Source organism: Leptodactylus fuscus, chromosome 2, assembly GCF_031893055.1.
Source record: "Leptodactylus fuscus isolate aLepFus1 chromosome 2, aLepFus1.hap2, whole genome shotgun sequence".
Taxonomy (NCBI): domain Eukaryota; kingdom Metazoa; phylum Chordata; class Amphibia; order Anura; family Leptodactylidae; genus Leptodactylus; species Leptodactylus fuscus.
In genome coordinates this window covers 104,695,327-104,708,969 of record NC_134266.1, presented here as the reverse complement: position 1 = coordinate 104,708,969, position 13,643 = coordinate 104,695,327, and the positions used below count along the sequence as shown (strand labels likewise).

General features: G+C 44.2%; 1 protein-coding gene across 1 annotated transcript in view; it reads right to left on the bottom strand.

Annotated features, from left to right (window-relative positions):
- The window catches only part of DEF6 (DEF6 guanine nucleotide exchange factor), a 97,701-nt gene that overhangs the window by 71,212 nt on the left and 12,846 nt on the right, over positions 1 to 13,643 (bottom strand). The window contains exons 2-3 of the mRNA XM_075266399.1: positions 6,393 to 6,533; positions 4,111 to 4,287 (exon numbers count right to left, since the gene is read on the bottom strand). Of these exons, the coding sequence (XP_075122500.1) occupies positions 4,111 to 4,287; positions 6,393 to 6,533 (318 nt within the window). The remainder of the gene's footprint in view (positions 1 to 4,110; positions 4,288 to 6,392; positions 6,534 to 13,643) is intronic.

The following is a 13,643-nucleotide window of genomic DNA, read 5'->3' as shown; positions in this document are numbered from 1 at the left end:
CCGCCCCTGCACTGTCCAGCATAGAGATGTGAGCATTGTGCACTGTGATTTGTCAGATTCTCCTGATGAGGGGACCAGGCACATTATAGTGACCGATGAGCATCTCATGATGGGCAGAGGTGACAGATTAAAATGAATAGTAAAAATCTCATGACTCCCATAAATATAATTGTAACAGAAAGTCCGTGGAGGAAAACTCTGCAAACTTTCTTTTTAAAACGCTGCGGGAAGAACCGCGATGCATTCCTGCTGTGGTTTTTCCTGCAGCACTTTATAGTTGCAGGTCGTCCCATAGGGCCTTAGCTTCAGTTGGTTTTTCGAAACATGTCATGTTTGTAGAGTCCCTGAGGTGCCAGTAAAGTGAAATTCCCCATAAAGTAACTCAAATTTCTCAAGGGGCACAGTGAGCAATAGTTTTCCTAGAAGTGAACATGTAAACTGTACTGAGTATTTTCCCACTAGTTGTGCATGCTATTTTCCCACTAGTTCCTATGACAGGGGAAGCATTCTGAGGGTCAGTTCTGATATATATTTTTTCTTGTAAACACACCCTAGAAACATAATTATTAAAACGGTCTGGAAAAGTCCAAACTTTTCAAATTTATTTACTCCAGATATTGAACACCATACAAAATAAAAAAGCCAGAATCGTTTTTTTTCGTTTTTTTTTTTTTTTTTTTTTTTTTTATCAAGTCACCTCCTCCAGAAAAGAAAGTGATCAAAAAGTCATATCAACCACAAAATGTTACTAATAAAAAACAGACACACAGATACACTGCTAAATACAGGTACACGGCTAAATGTACACTTCAGGGATACACCCCCAACACCAAGTTGTCAATTTATTGAACAATTTCTAGGAGGAATAATTACACAATGTAGCATTCTAAGAAAAGATACACCAGAACTTTTATTCCATATAGAATCCAAATAAGTATTTTTTTCTAGGGCCTTTACCGTACAGGATAACATTATTTTTGATAGTGCAGACTTTTATGGATACACGAGCCTCTGCCTGTGACTTCGTTTGCAGTGGCGCTGAGCTGAGTACAGTTGGTGTATTGGTGGTGGAGATGATCCACCGTGCGCCAAGGCAGACCCCCTTTGCCCCTGCGGTGCTCTTTCCCCACTCCCTGCAACTCCAGTGGCCCCCCCTCCCTCCTCCCGCAGCACCCCCATCTTGCGGCAGCCCATGCACCCTCCTCTGGGCCCCACTCCCGCAGCCCACCCTCCCACGGTTGCCCCTCTGCTCCCACGGCAACCCTTCTCTCCTGCCTTCCCTGCCCCGGACACCCCCTTGTACCCCAGAAACTCTGTCCTTCACACCATCCTCCTGTGAGCTCCCCAGGCCCCGAAATGCCTTGCCCGCTGGCCAATGGTGGGCCCACCGTACCCGCATCCTGCAATACCCCAGCACTGCCCAGGTCCCCTGCACACCTTGCCCATGGCCCCACGGTTGTGTCGCCGTACCTGCACCCTACAGTCTCCCGGTGTACTTACCCAGCCAGAACAGCCGATTGCCGTGTTCTCCCCCGCAGAGTATCGCATCCGCATCGCTCCCTGAGCTGGGTCACACGCTTGCCGCTGCCGATGGCCTCATCGGGCCCCACAGAGCCAGGTGGCATGGCTGCGGCGCTTCGGAGCTGCGACCAGCCGTCATGTTGTCCGGCTCACACATCGGGCATCGGCCCACCCACAGACTGCCGCGGACATATTGGCCCATGCCGCTGCTCCACCGGCCCGCCCACAGCCTGTCGCGAACCAATTGGAGCCCTGCTGAAAGACCTGTGATGATGTCACTTCAGGTCCTGCAGCGGAGCTGGGGCTTCCTTTAGCTGGTCGCGGTGGGGCTGTTGGGGGAGTGCGCGGCTTGCAAAGTAGCATATATTTCCTTCCTGCTGAATATCTCGGTATGTGCAAAATCTCAGCCCAATCTACTTAGTCGTTTGGCTGTGATTGAGGAACAAACATCCAAACACACAAACATCCAAACACACAAATAATATTAGTAGGATGTTTTGGTTTTTGTAGAAAAGGGGTTTTTGATCCTCTTATTTACTTCATATACTTAAGTGTGTGTGTGTGTGTGTGGGGGGGGGGGGGTTGTAAGCAGGGTTTACAACAGGGTTTGAGATTGATTTACCCCAGTAGCTTATACTGCAATTCTTCTGTACATAGGGTCACTATGCAGTTCTTTGGCCTCCTGGCTGCCATGGTATTCCATCGGAACACTGTAATTTCATTGCAGGGGCCCTGAGTGGGTGAAAGGGGGGCTCTAGCCACCTACATATTAACAGGAAATTATAAAAATTGATCATGGTATCTAAGGGGGTTAATCTCCCAAAATCAGAGCATTTTCCAACTCTTGCAGGTACTCTGAGGTTGTGACTGCATAACCCAGAATGAATTAAGCAGGCATAGCTCTTAAGCCTGCTACAGAAGAACAATATACTATTATGGCACTGAGTGCTAGCTGTATGCTCAGCACAACTTAATCAACACTTTTTTGGATACTCCACATGTGAGAGCTTTGCATAGAATTCAAATTCATTTGAATGACCCTTTGTTCACATCTGCATTTGATAATCCATTCAGGGAGTCCGCATGGGAACCCTCCGAATGGAATGCCAAATGCATTTGCAAGCACTGTGCAGTAAAACAACTCGGACCCCATAGACTATAATGGTGTCCGTGTGCTTGCCGCGCGCTGTCCACATGAATCATGCAGACAGGAAAGTAGATTGTGAACTACTTTCCTATCCGCATGTTCTGTGCGGAGATCTGGTGGCAAGTACACGGACCCCATTATAGTCTATGGGATCCGTGTGCTTTCACTGCACACTGCTTGCAATTGCGTTTGATATTCTGTTCAGGGGACTCCCCCGAATGGAATACCAATACAGATGTGAACCAACTCTTACAACCCTTGTTAAAGTTTATACCATTGTTCTCTGCATGTACCTGAAATTTTGTTTTGAGTTTCAAGGCCTAAAAAAACTTGCAAAAGAACTAATAAATGCCATGTGTCTTGTATAATCTCATGTGTCTTATTATTTATTCCTTATGTTCCTTTTGTTTAACCCTTAGGAGACGCAGACACTCTGGGGAATAAAATGGAGACCTGGCAGTGGACACAGGGACAAGTGTGAATGCCCCCTTAGGGCTAGTTCACACAGAGTTTTTTGGCAGAGGATTTTGACGTGGAATCCGCCACAAAATCCGCTGCCAAAAACGGCTTCCATTCACTTCAATAGGAGCTTCTTGCTTCTTTTTTCCACTAGCTAGTAGCGTAAAAAAGAAGCGACATGCCCCTTCTTCCTGCGGATTCTGTGGCTGACTCAGCTGCGGCGTCTGCGGTGCGAGACTCCCTCCCGATTAGGCTAATTCTAGCCGCGCGATATGTTCACACATGGATTCCATTTTCCGCTATGTGAACATACCCTGTTTTATTATCTACCATTATTGTTTTGTGTTTTATTGATTTGTGTATTATCGACATTAGAGTGTTTTGATTTTATGGTCCCCCCTTTTTTATTTATTATTGAATTTTGCATTCTCTACTAAGTGTATTTATCATCCATTGTATATTTATTATTGTACTCTTATTATTGATTTATCCATTGTTTATTATTATTATTATTATTATTATTATTATTATTATTATCATTACTACATTTAATTCTGTTAGTTCACTCCTATGCACTTGAAAAAGGGAGTGTTTATTTTCCAAAATGCTTTGTGCTGTAAATTAATTAAGAGACTAGTTTCATCCACCACTGATTCGTTTGTGGATCCTTTTACATGTGTGTGCTATCTGTTCCCTCCAGAGGTTCCATCCTGGTTTTCTCTACTACCAGGAAGTAGAGGGGAGAGGAAACTGAACACAGGTGAAAGTCTGAGATGTGAAAGCTTCTTTAAGTCCTTCACGAAATACTGGCCACTAGCATGACAATATTGGTGTCTTTGTTATTGATATTGCTCAGGTAAATCTGATATGGAAAAACCAATTTATTAATATTATTATTATAAAAAACATATAATAATAAACATCCTCTTCATCCTTTTGTAGCTTTGTAAATGTACGCATGCATAACTATACATAGAGCTCACCTCATCAGGGACCATGATAAGTGGATATGTATCTTCTGACAGATAGTTAAAAAGACACCAGAGATGGAAAGCATCTTGATTTGGAAGTGCCACTCCAACTGGGTGGTAATTCTTCTTAGCTGTTAGAGTCCAGCACAACTCATGGAAGCTTTCCTTTACGAATGAACCTTCTACAACCTAATTTGAAGAATAAAAATGGAGTATTAAACTAATTATTATTTTTATTCAGTAGAAGTACTGGGATTTACAATCAAATACACGGGGAATGCAGTGTAGAGTTCAGGACTGAAGTAGATTGATGTTAACTTCACCTTTTTATTAGTAATACTGAAACATTGGGTCAATTTTATTAAGACTAGCTTTCATATGCCAGTCTTAACCCTTTTCCGACAACCACAGTAATAGTAGAGCGAAGTCGGTATATTTACATGGCAGCTGCTCCGAAGCAGTGGAGACCCGAAGCTAATGCCGCAATCAGAGTTCCCACTTTTTATGCAAGCCGGTCCCCATCCCCCTCCATCATACCTTTTTTCAGTGCAGGATGGCTCGGCACCCGCACCATGAGATCATGAGAGATATGATGTTCCTATGATAGCTGGGACCTTTATGAAGGCCAGTGTTTTTTTTGGGTTTTTTTAAGTAAAAATTCCCCTTTACCCAGAATTTAAATAAAAATAAACACAAACAAAAAAATTATACATCTCCAAGTCCAAAAAAGGCCAGTCTACAAAAAAAATAAAAAAATAAAGCACATCTGGCCAAAAAATCCTTTTTGGGGTCTTGGCTAGTCAGCAACTGTGACGAACATGTTTGCTGTGAGCTCCTTCTCCAACACGTCTACTATCGGCTATATCGATGGTTTATTCCCAGACTTCTATTTCTATAACACACTACATTCCTTCTCCAGGCCCAGTGAATCATTTTCTGGATGTTTCCCAGTATCTAAAGCGGCAGTTTCATCCACCTGGCCTTTCAGAGACTTCTTCCCCACGAGGCCACTGCCATTTTGGAGTCTCCACCCACTGAGGAGCATCAGCCTAATGGCCTCACTGAAGGGACATTTCCTTCCCTGCATCTACTGTGATCCTGGACTAATATGGGGGCCAGACTGCACCTCTACTGCGTCCCTTGTGGCTTCTACTCCCGGCTCCCAGTAAGGCACCGGGACGCCTGCAGCAAAGACCTTTCACCACAAGTAGTGGAATTGAAACTCGGGTTGTGAAATTGGGTCATGTTTAGGGCTCACTGTCTTTCCCTTCTTCCATTGTTCCAGCAGCAGTACTAGGGACTTGAACATCTAGCAATTCCCTTTCAATGTGATTGTTATAAGTTATAGTTCTACTCAATATGCTGGTAATTCTCATTTCTTTGCAACATTTATTACATTTTTCATAGAACAAAAAAGTACAAAGTTAAATTGAGAAAACCCAAAAAACATAGTTATGGGTGTCAGAATATGACAACTCCAAGAAATTTGGGATTTTTCTGATATCACTGGAATTGTACGAAGCCCAGCACATCATATGGAATATTAAGTATGCAAAACGATTTGTACTGCACACCTCCAGGTTGTGTAACAGCTATTTGAGCAAGAAGGAGAGTGATGGGGTGCTAGGCCAGATGACCTTGCCTCCACAGTCACCAGACCTGAACCCATTTGAGATGGTTTGGGGTGAGCTGGACTGCAGAGTGAAGGCAAAAGGGCCAACAAGTGCTAAGCATCTCTGGGAACTCCTTGAAGACTGTTGGAAGACCATTTCCGGTGACTACCTCTCGAAGCTCATCAAGAGAATGCCAAGCGTGTGCAAAGCAGTAATCAAAGCAAAAGGTGGCTACTTTGAAGAACTTAGAATATAAGACATATTTTCAGTTGTTTCACACTTTAAGTATATAATTCCACATGTGTTAATTCATAGTTTTGATGCCTTCAGTGTGACTCTACAATTTTCATAGTCATGAAAATACAGAAAACTTTTTGAGTGAGAAGGTGTGTCCAAACGTTTGGTCTGTACTGTACATGCCAGAAAACTTGTGTGAGTTATAATAAATATGCTGTGCCAAGGCATCCATGTCATGGTCTGTCACGCCTGAGAGTGGTGAACAAAGCACAAAACGGAGGATGTATTACCTTTTTGGTGCAAGAGGGGGTCTTTTGTCAAGGATGCAACACATTTTCTAACATCTACTTCACAAAGATGTAGATGTGTGAATCAGTTCCTCTCTGATATGTAAACTGTACAGAATAAAAACAATTATGAAAATAACATTATAACATAACCCACCTTATCCAGTATGTACTGATTCAAGTAAGGCATGTAACCCTGACTAGAAACTGGACCATCATCATCATCACGAAAATGATCTTCCAGAGCCACAGGATCATGTGGAATGTTAAGTACCGTGTAGAGATTATGAGACAGCACCTAGGGAAGAGAAAAGAAAACTAGTCAGTGAACACTGGACAAACTCGTCTATGCTATCCTCTAAATGGCAAAATATTTGATATGGTTAAGCCTTGCAGCGCTGGAGTCCTGGGTTCATAATCCCGCCAAGGACAACATCTGCAAGGAGTTTGTATGTTCTCCTTGTGTTTGCGTGGGTTTCCTCTGGGTACTCTGGTTTCCTCCCACACGTCAAAGACATACTGATAGGGACTGTAGATTGTGAGCCCTATATGGGACAGTGACTGTCAATGTCTGTAAAGCGCTGCGGAATATGATGGCGCTATACAAGTAAGCATAATAAATAATAATAACTGCAATGGTTTTGGGATCTACACACTTGTTACCTACTTGTTACTTTCATTGAATTTATTAAATAATTCAGAGCAGCAGTTTGAGTACTGTCATCTCCTCGAAAGGCCTAAAAAGGAGACTTATAAATACCTCAAGAAAAAGGCTGGGTTCACATCTCTGTTTGAAGATTTAGTCGCATTGCCTGTTGAAAATCGTCACATGAAAAAGTGTTGTAAATTCAACCCTGCTGATCCCATTCTAGTCAATGGGATTTGTTGGGTATCATTGGTGTCTGCTGCTTTAGAAGGTCCATATGTTTGTTGTTATGTCCCTTTAATGGACCACAACAAAAGACACTGCTGTGCTGATGTGAACATACCATCACTGATGCTGAAATAAATATACTTGTATGCTGTCATACCTACATTTCTATTGTCTGGAATGTTGCTTATGTGAATATGTATCATCCTGCTTACATCTGCTACACACTTTTTAATAAAGAAGACTTCCTCTACTGAGCTATTGTACACACAGTTTATATTTACAGTATGTTGCAATTATTTATTTAAGCTGTCATATGCAATTAAGAAAGTTATCTAGTCTGAATTCCTTTTAACTAGGGATACAAGGCCTAGCATAGGACTACATCCTAACTTGCAACTGTGTGGTATCAAAATATTCCCCTCAACATTGAAGAACAAGCCATAAGATTATAAAAATTGAAGTGGCAGGTGTCCCTAACATCTGCAAAAGTATCACTTTTTCAAACACCTTTCTGTAAACAATTTCTGCACTTGAAACTCACACTTGATAATAAAATCGTACATGTGCAGAAACGGGGAGCCGGCTGTAACATTAGCACAAGGAAGTACAAGAAGCAATGGGATGAAACTAAAGGGAAAGAGATACAGATTAGACATTAGGAAAAACTTTCTGACAGTGAGGGTAGTGAGAGAGTGGAATAGGCTGCCACGGGAGGTGGTGGGCGCTCCATCAATGGAAATCTTCAAGCGGAATCTGGATAAACATATAGCTGGGATGATTTAGGAAAACCTGCACTTGCAGGGGGTTGGACCCGATGGCCCTTGAGGTCCCTTCCAACTCTACCATAAGAAAAAAAAAAATAAGAAAAAAAAAAAACTCAATAGAACCTCAATGGAAAGTGGAAAAATACTTGGAATCCTTCTTTCTTTTACATTAATATGGACAGAAACACAAATTTAAATCTAAAGAAACATTAGCATGCACTCATCACAATTCCTGACTTGACAGCTGCGTTAAGCAGGGTGCAGGCTACAATGCTGACGAGGCCTGAGCACCAGGAACAGGTGTTACAATGGCTAGCGGATAATGCTTCTAGCTGCCTTTCCACCAGCCAGTCAGCCTCTACCTCCAGTCGTGTTCATACCCAAGAGTCTGCCCCTCCTTCCTCGCAACATGCTCAATCTTCCCAGCAGAGTCATCCCACCCTTACCCCCTCCCAGGAGCTACCAGAATAATTTCTTGGTCCTGATGCCCAGGAAATCCAGCTGGGGGCCCAGGCCACGGTCAAGTTACTGCAGATGCAATGCCTACTGGTGAAGGGCAGCCAGCACTGTGCTCATCTACAATCCCTGGCTTGATGGCAACATTAAGCAGGGTGCAGTGTACAACGCAGACCAGGCCCAAGCACCAGAAACAGGTGTTACAAGGGCTAGCGGATAATGCTTCCAGCTGCTTTTCCACCAGCCAGTCAGCCACTACCTCCAGTCATGTTCATACCCAAGAGTCTACCCCTCCTTCATCCCAACATGCCCAATCATCTCAGCAGAGTCATCCCACCCTTGCCCCTTCCCAGGAGCTGTTTTTGGGTCCTTTTCCACTCTTCGACTCTGTTCAACCACTTCACGAATATAAGGAGCTGACAGACGAATATCTCTGTCCTGATGCCCAAACACTGGAGCCAATTTTGTGGTTGTGGCCTCAGTGATGATGAGACACAGTTGCCATCAGGGTAGGCTGTGGTTATGTGCGGTTTGCAGTAAGAGGAGAGTGAGCAATTGGAAGAAGAAGTGATGAACGACGAGGTCACCGACCCAACCTGGACAGGGGTGATGTGTAGCGTTGAAAGCAGTGTAGATCTGGAGGCAAGCGCAGCACCAAAAAAGGTGGCTAGAGGCAGATGCACAGAACAGCTGCTTCACAGAAGCCAGGCCAGAGCCAGCAAGGCTCAAGATGTTCCCTGTACTAGCCACTCGCCCAAAAGTCACCCATCGAGGACACGTCCCTCGATGGTGTGTAGATTTTTCAACGTATGTGTGGAGGACAAACTGAGTGCAATTTGTACACTCAAAACTCAAGGGTTCATCAAAGTCAGCTCCTTCAGTTTCTCAACCATGAGTGCCCATGGATGGCAAACTTATGTGAAATCCTATCCCATCCTTTCCACTGAACACTTTACAAACTCAATAGAACTCTATGAAAGTCTAAATTCTTTTTTCCTCAACATTAGTATGGACAGAAACAAAATTTAAAGCAAAAGAAACATTAGCATGAACCCCTTTAAATTACATTGCCCATGATAACCACAGATGGCATAGGCAATAAGAAATCCAACAGCCCCCACCCTTAACTGTTATTGTGTGTGTAATATGGTAAGACCTTAAAAAATTTTACTTTTGTTGCCCTTAACGTGAGCCCATCAAAATTAAGTTAGAGTCCCTTAAGCTGAGCTACCATCAGAGATTGAGGCCCTTGAGGTGACTTCAGCCTTTTACCAGCACAAAATTGGTATACAATCCATCAGTTTGTTAAGTCACTAATTCCTGTATACTGTCATACGGTATATAGGACCTAATATACGCTCAATATATCTAGCCTCTGTGTATACCCAAAAAAGCATAACTGGTATACAATCCATCAGTTTGTGAAGTCGCTCATTCCTGTATACTGTCATACGGTATATAGGACCTAATATACACTCAATATATCTAGCCTTTGTGTATACAAAAAAACAAACAAACATTTGTATACATCACAAAATGCGTAAAGCTAGCGCTAAGGGACGTGGACAAGGACATGCCCAGGGGTGTGGAAATGAAGCTGGGGAGCAAGGTTGCGGTCAAGCTACAGCTAAAGGCAGAGACGTGTCCAGAGGCACAGAACAGCTGCTTCACAGAAGCCAGGCCAGAGCCAGCAAGGCCCAAGATTTTCCCTGTACTAGCCACTTGCCCAAAACACGTCCATGTTGGCCACCTCCCTCGATGTTGTATAGATTTTGCAAAATATGCGTGGAGGAAAAACTGAGTGCATTTTGCACACTGTGCAACTCAAAACTAAATAGGGGCTCTGAGAAAAGCAACTTGACCACCTCAGCCATGCACCGTCATTTAGAAGGCAAGCACTGGGCTCAGTGGGAGACATCAAACACAGGACAATCATCGCCCGGCATTGCTGACACTGCCTCTTCCACTGTTTCCAGTACTGTTGCTGCAGTCCAGACCATCAGCCTGGACACCTCTACATCTGCCTCTGAAACTTTGGAGAGTTCACCCTCATCTGCCCCTTTTCCTTCCTCTGCTCCTTTTGCCTGCACCATCATGCGCCTCTTCCCAGCAACTCCCCATCTCCAAGGCGTTTAATTGCAGGCAGTACAGAAGTACCCACCCACATGCCCAAGCCTTCAAGGGCCTCATCTCAAAACTGCTGGCCCTGGAGAAGTTGGCGTTTATGCTAGTGGAGACTCAGGCCTTCCGTGACCTGATGGCAGCTGCGGCACCTCACTATGCTGCCCCTAGCCGTCACTACTTCCCGGGCCCTGAGTTTCGCGCTTTGCTCTAAGGTCCACTTGACCACTGATGCATGGACAAGTGCATGCGGTCTGAGACACTGCTTCTCTATAATGATAGGCTGGGTGAATGTAGTGGAGGCTGGGCCCAGCTCGCAAACTAGGGAGGCCTATTTCCTCTCCCAGCCCAAAATTCATGCCAGGGGTTCTCAGAAAGCCTACTCCTCTGCTGCAACATCGACCCCACCTGCGAGCTGTAAACGCTGCAGCACTGGCGTGTGGAGACATCAGCAGGTCGTGCTGAAGCTCAGCTTGGCCGACAGAAAACACACTGCCCCCGAGGTGAAGGATGCCATCCTAGATGAAATGGCAATGTCTTTCTAGCCGATGCACCTGGGCCCAGGCATGGTCGTGTGTGGTAATGGCCGGAACCTGGTAGCGGCTCTGGAGTTTGCCAGACTCAAACACGGTCCACACATAGCCCACGTTTTCAACTTGTTGGTGCAAAGGTTTTTAAAAACCTACCCCATTGTGTCGGATATACTGGTGAAAGTGTCATCTTCTCACCATTGGATGACGGAGGAAAAGGAGGAAGTTCCCACACGAGGCTAGTGGGGAAGATCAGTGCATCCCATTGCTTCAGCGCAGATGGTGTGAAGGGGAGTTGAAAGTGGAGGAAATGGAGAGTGACCCTTCTGGTGGGGGCAGCAAAGTCATGTCAAGTAACACTCTGGCACACATGGCTGACTTCATGTTGGGCTACTTTTCCAGAGACAAAGGCATTGTTTACATCATGGAGAGCAACCAATACTTGATTTTTGAAATCCTCGACCCCCGGTATAAAAATAACATCTCGTCTTTCGTTCTGGTAGGGGAGAGGAACAATCGCATAAATGATTGCCACAAGCACCTGGTGCAGAATATGATGGAAATGTTTCCGTCAACCCTCGCTGGTGGCAGAGAGGAGATTTCCTCCAAGAGGCTAACAACTGCCATCTGGTCCACAACCACCAGGGGAACACTCTCCAAGGTGCGGGACACGTTAATGCCCCCGCCCCTGGCCAAACTACCACCACTGAGGGGCCTAGTGTCACCAGGAGGGAAAAGTATAGGTGCATGTTGCGTGAGTACCTGTCCAACCACAGCCCTGTCCTCTCCAATCACTCTGCGCCTTACACGTATTGGGTGTAGAAGTTGGACCTGTGGCCCTTGGGGTGAGTGGAGGCTTACCCCAGCTGAGGTTTGGGTGAGTTTGGCGAGGGGGTGCAAGTATGCCCCCCAGTTAGCCTTTTTGGTGGCATAGAGTGTAGACAATGAACCCCAACTGTCATTTGCTGAGCCACTCTTCTACTTTGTAATTTGTAATTTGATAGAACCTGCGTGTCTATGCTTTCTTTCACCCCTTTCTTTGAATTGTGACTTGCCCCAGCAGTGTTTACAGTGTCAGGCCCATTCTGTTGCTTCAGCCCAGGTATATACTGTATACCAGTGGTATGGAATTTCAGCCCTAAAAAGTAGTTTTGAGACATTTCTGCAGGATGAGCCAGGATGAGCAGTGTTGCTGTTTTCAGAATATTTCCTGCCTAGCAGAAACTAAATTTCTCTCTGACCCTCAATACGATGTCTCTCCCTATCTATCCAAGCTGCAAATGACACAAACATGGCTGCCACTACTCTTGTAGATCCGAGATCACCTGATTTCGTCAGCTAATGACTTTTTCCTATTTTTTTTTCGATGCCTACGTTTTCCTTTTTCCTGTTCTACCTCCCCTGCAAGTTATTGGTGCAAAAAAAAGCACCAGGTAAGGTGGGAGGGGATACAAATTTTTACTGCATTTACTGCGTGGTATTCGTTCGAAATGGAATATGTCAAATAGCCTGATATTCGATCGAATACCTACTCAATCGAACAGTATTCGCTCATCTCTAATTATGAACATAAGGAGGGGGGGGTCATGTATATGAGGGCTCATTGGAGCGCAGGATTGAAAGAAGATAGTGGCCTACCAAAAGGCCATTTCTAATGTCAGTAATCTAGGACATAAGCGCCATGAAAACCACAGTAGAGTAGACAGCCCTTGGCTTCCTGCCCTACCATTCTTCATCTTGTAGGCTGCAGTCAAAATGTCAGTTCTAGCACTGGTGGTGATGTGTTTGTACGATCTGTGTTGGGACTCTTACATCCTGTCCAGGTTTCCAGTGTCTTAAAGTAACAGTAGGAAAGAAATTGGCTGGTTTTTTTTTTCTTTGTTTTTTTAAGTGATCAGAGTTAGGTGAGCATAATTTTTTTCCCTCTAGAGTAAGGAGGCATTTGGGCATTATTAATTCAAAGGTATCTCTTAGAGGGCATTACTAAACCCTTTAATAACGCATTCCAAAATTCGTAAGGTTTTGATTTTTCTGACAATATAGCCATATATGACAAGTTGTACATTCAGTTGGCACCATTTTGGGGTACATATAATGTCTGTGTGCATGTGTGTGTGTGTGTGTGTGTGTGTGTGTGTGTGCGCTGTTTTTTGTTGGGTTTTTTTGGTAAAATTTGTATTGGTTCAACATTCAAACAGCAAAATTAACATACGAAAATATGCAAAGGTAAACATAGTTACAGGTATAAGCTGTCGATGCAGATCAAGAAGTCACTAGAGTTTATGACAAATAAGGAAGGACAAGATCACAACATGCAATAGTTTGGGACATGCCAAGGGTCAAATTATGTTTAGCTGTATCAGGCAGGAGAGTCAGCCCATAGATAAAACCAGTTAGAGTGTCTAATAAAGGCAAACCAAGATGCTCATAAATTACTAAACTTGGGGTACAAGCATAACTCCAGATGGGAGAGTTCCTCTAGGCAAGCAATCTGTTAGACTTTCCTATGGTGATGCACAAGGAAAGGGGGATTCAGAAGTCCAATGCAGGGAAATCAATGCTTTGGTAGCTAAAAGTAAGTGAAGCCATTATCTGGTGTGGGGACTGGGAGGGAATTTGGTCCAAATATCCAGGAAGATACATGTGGGTGATAATGGTATGGA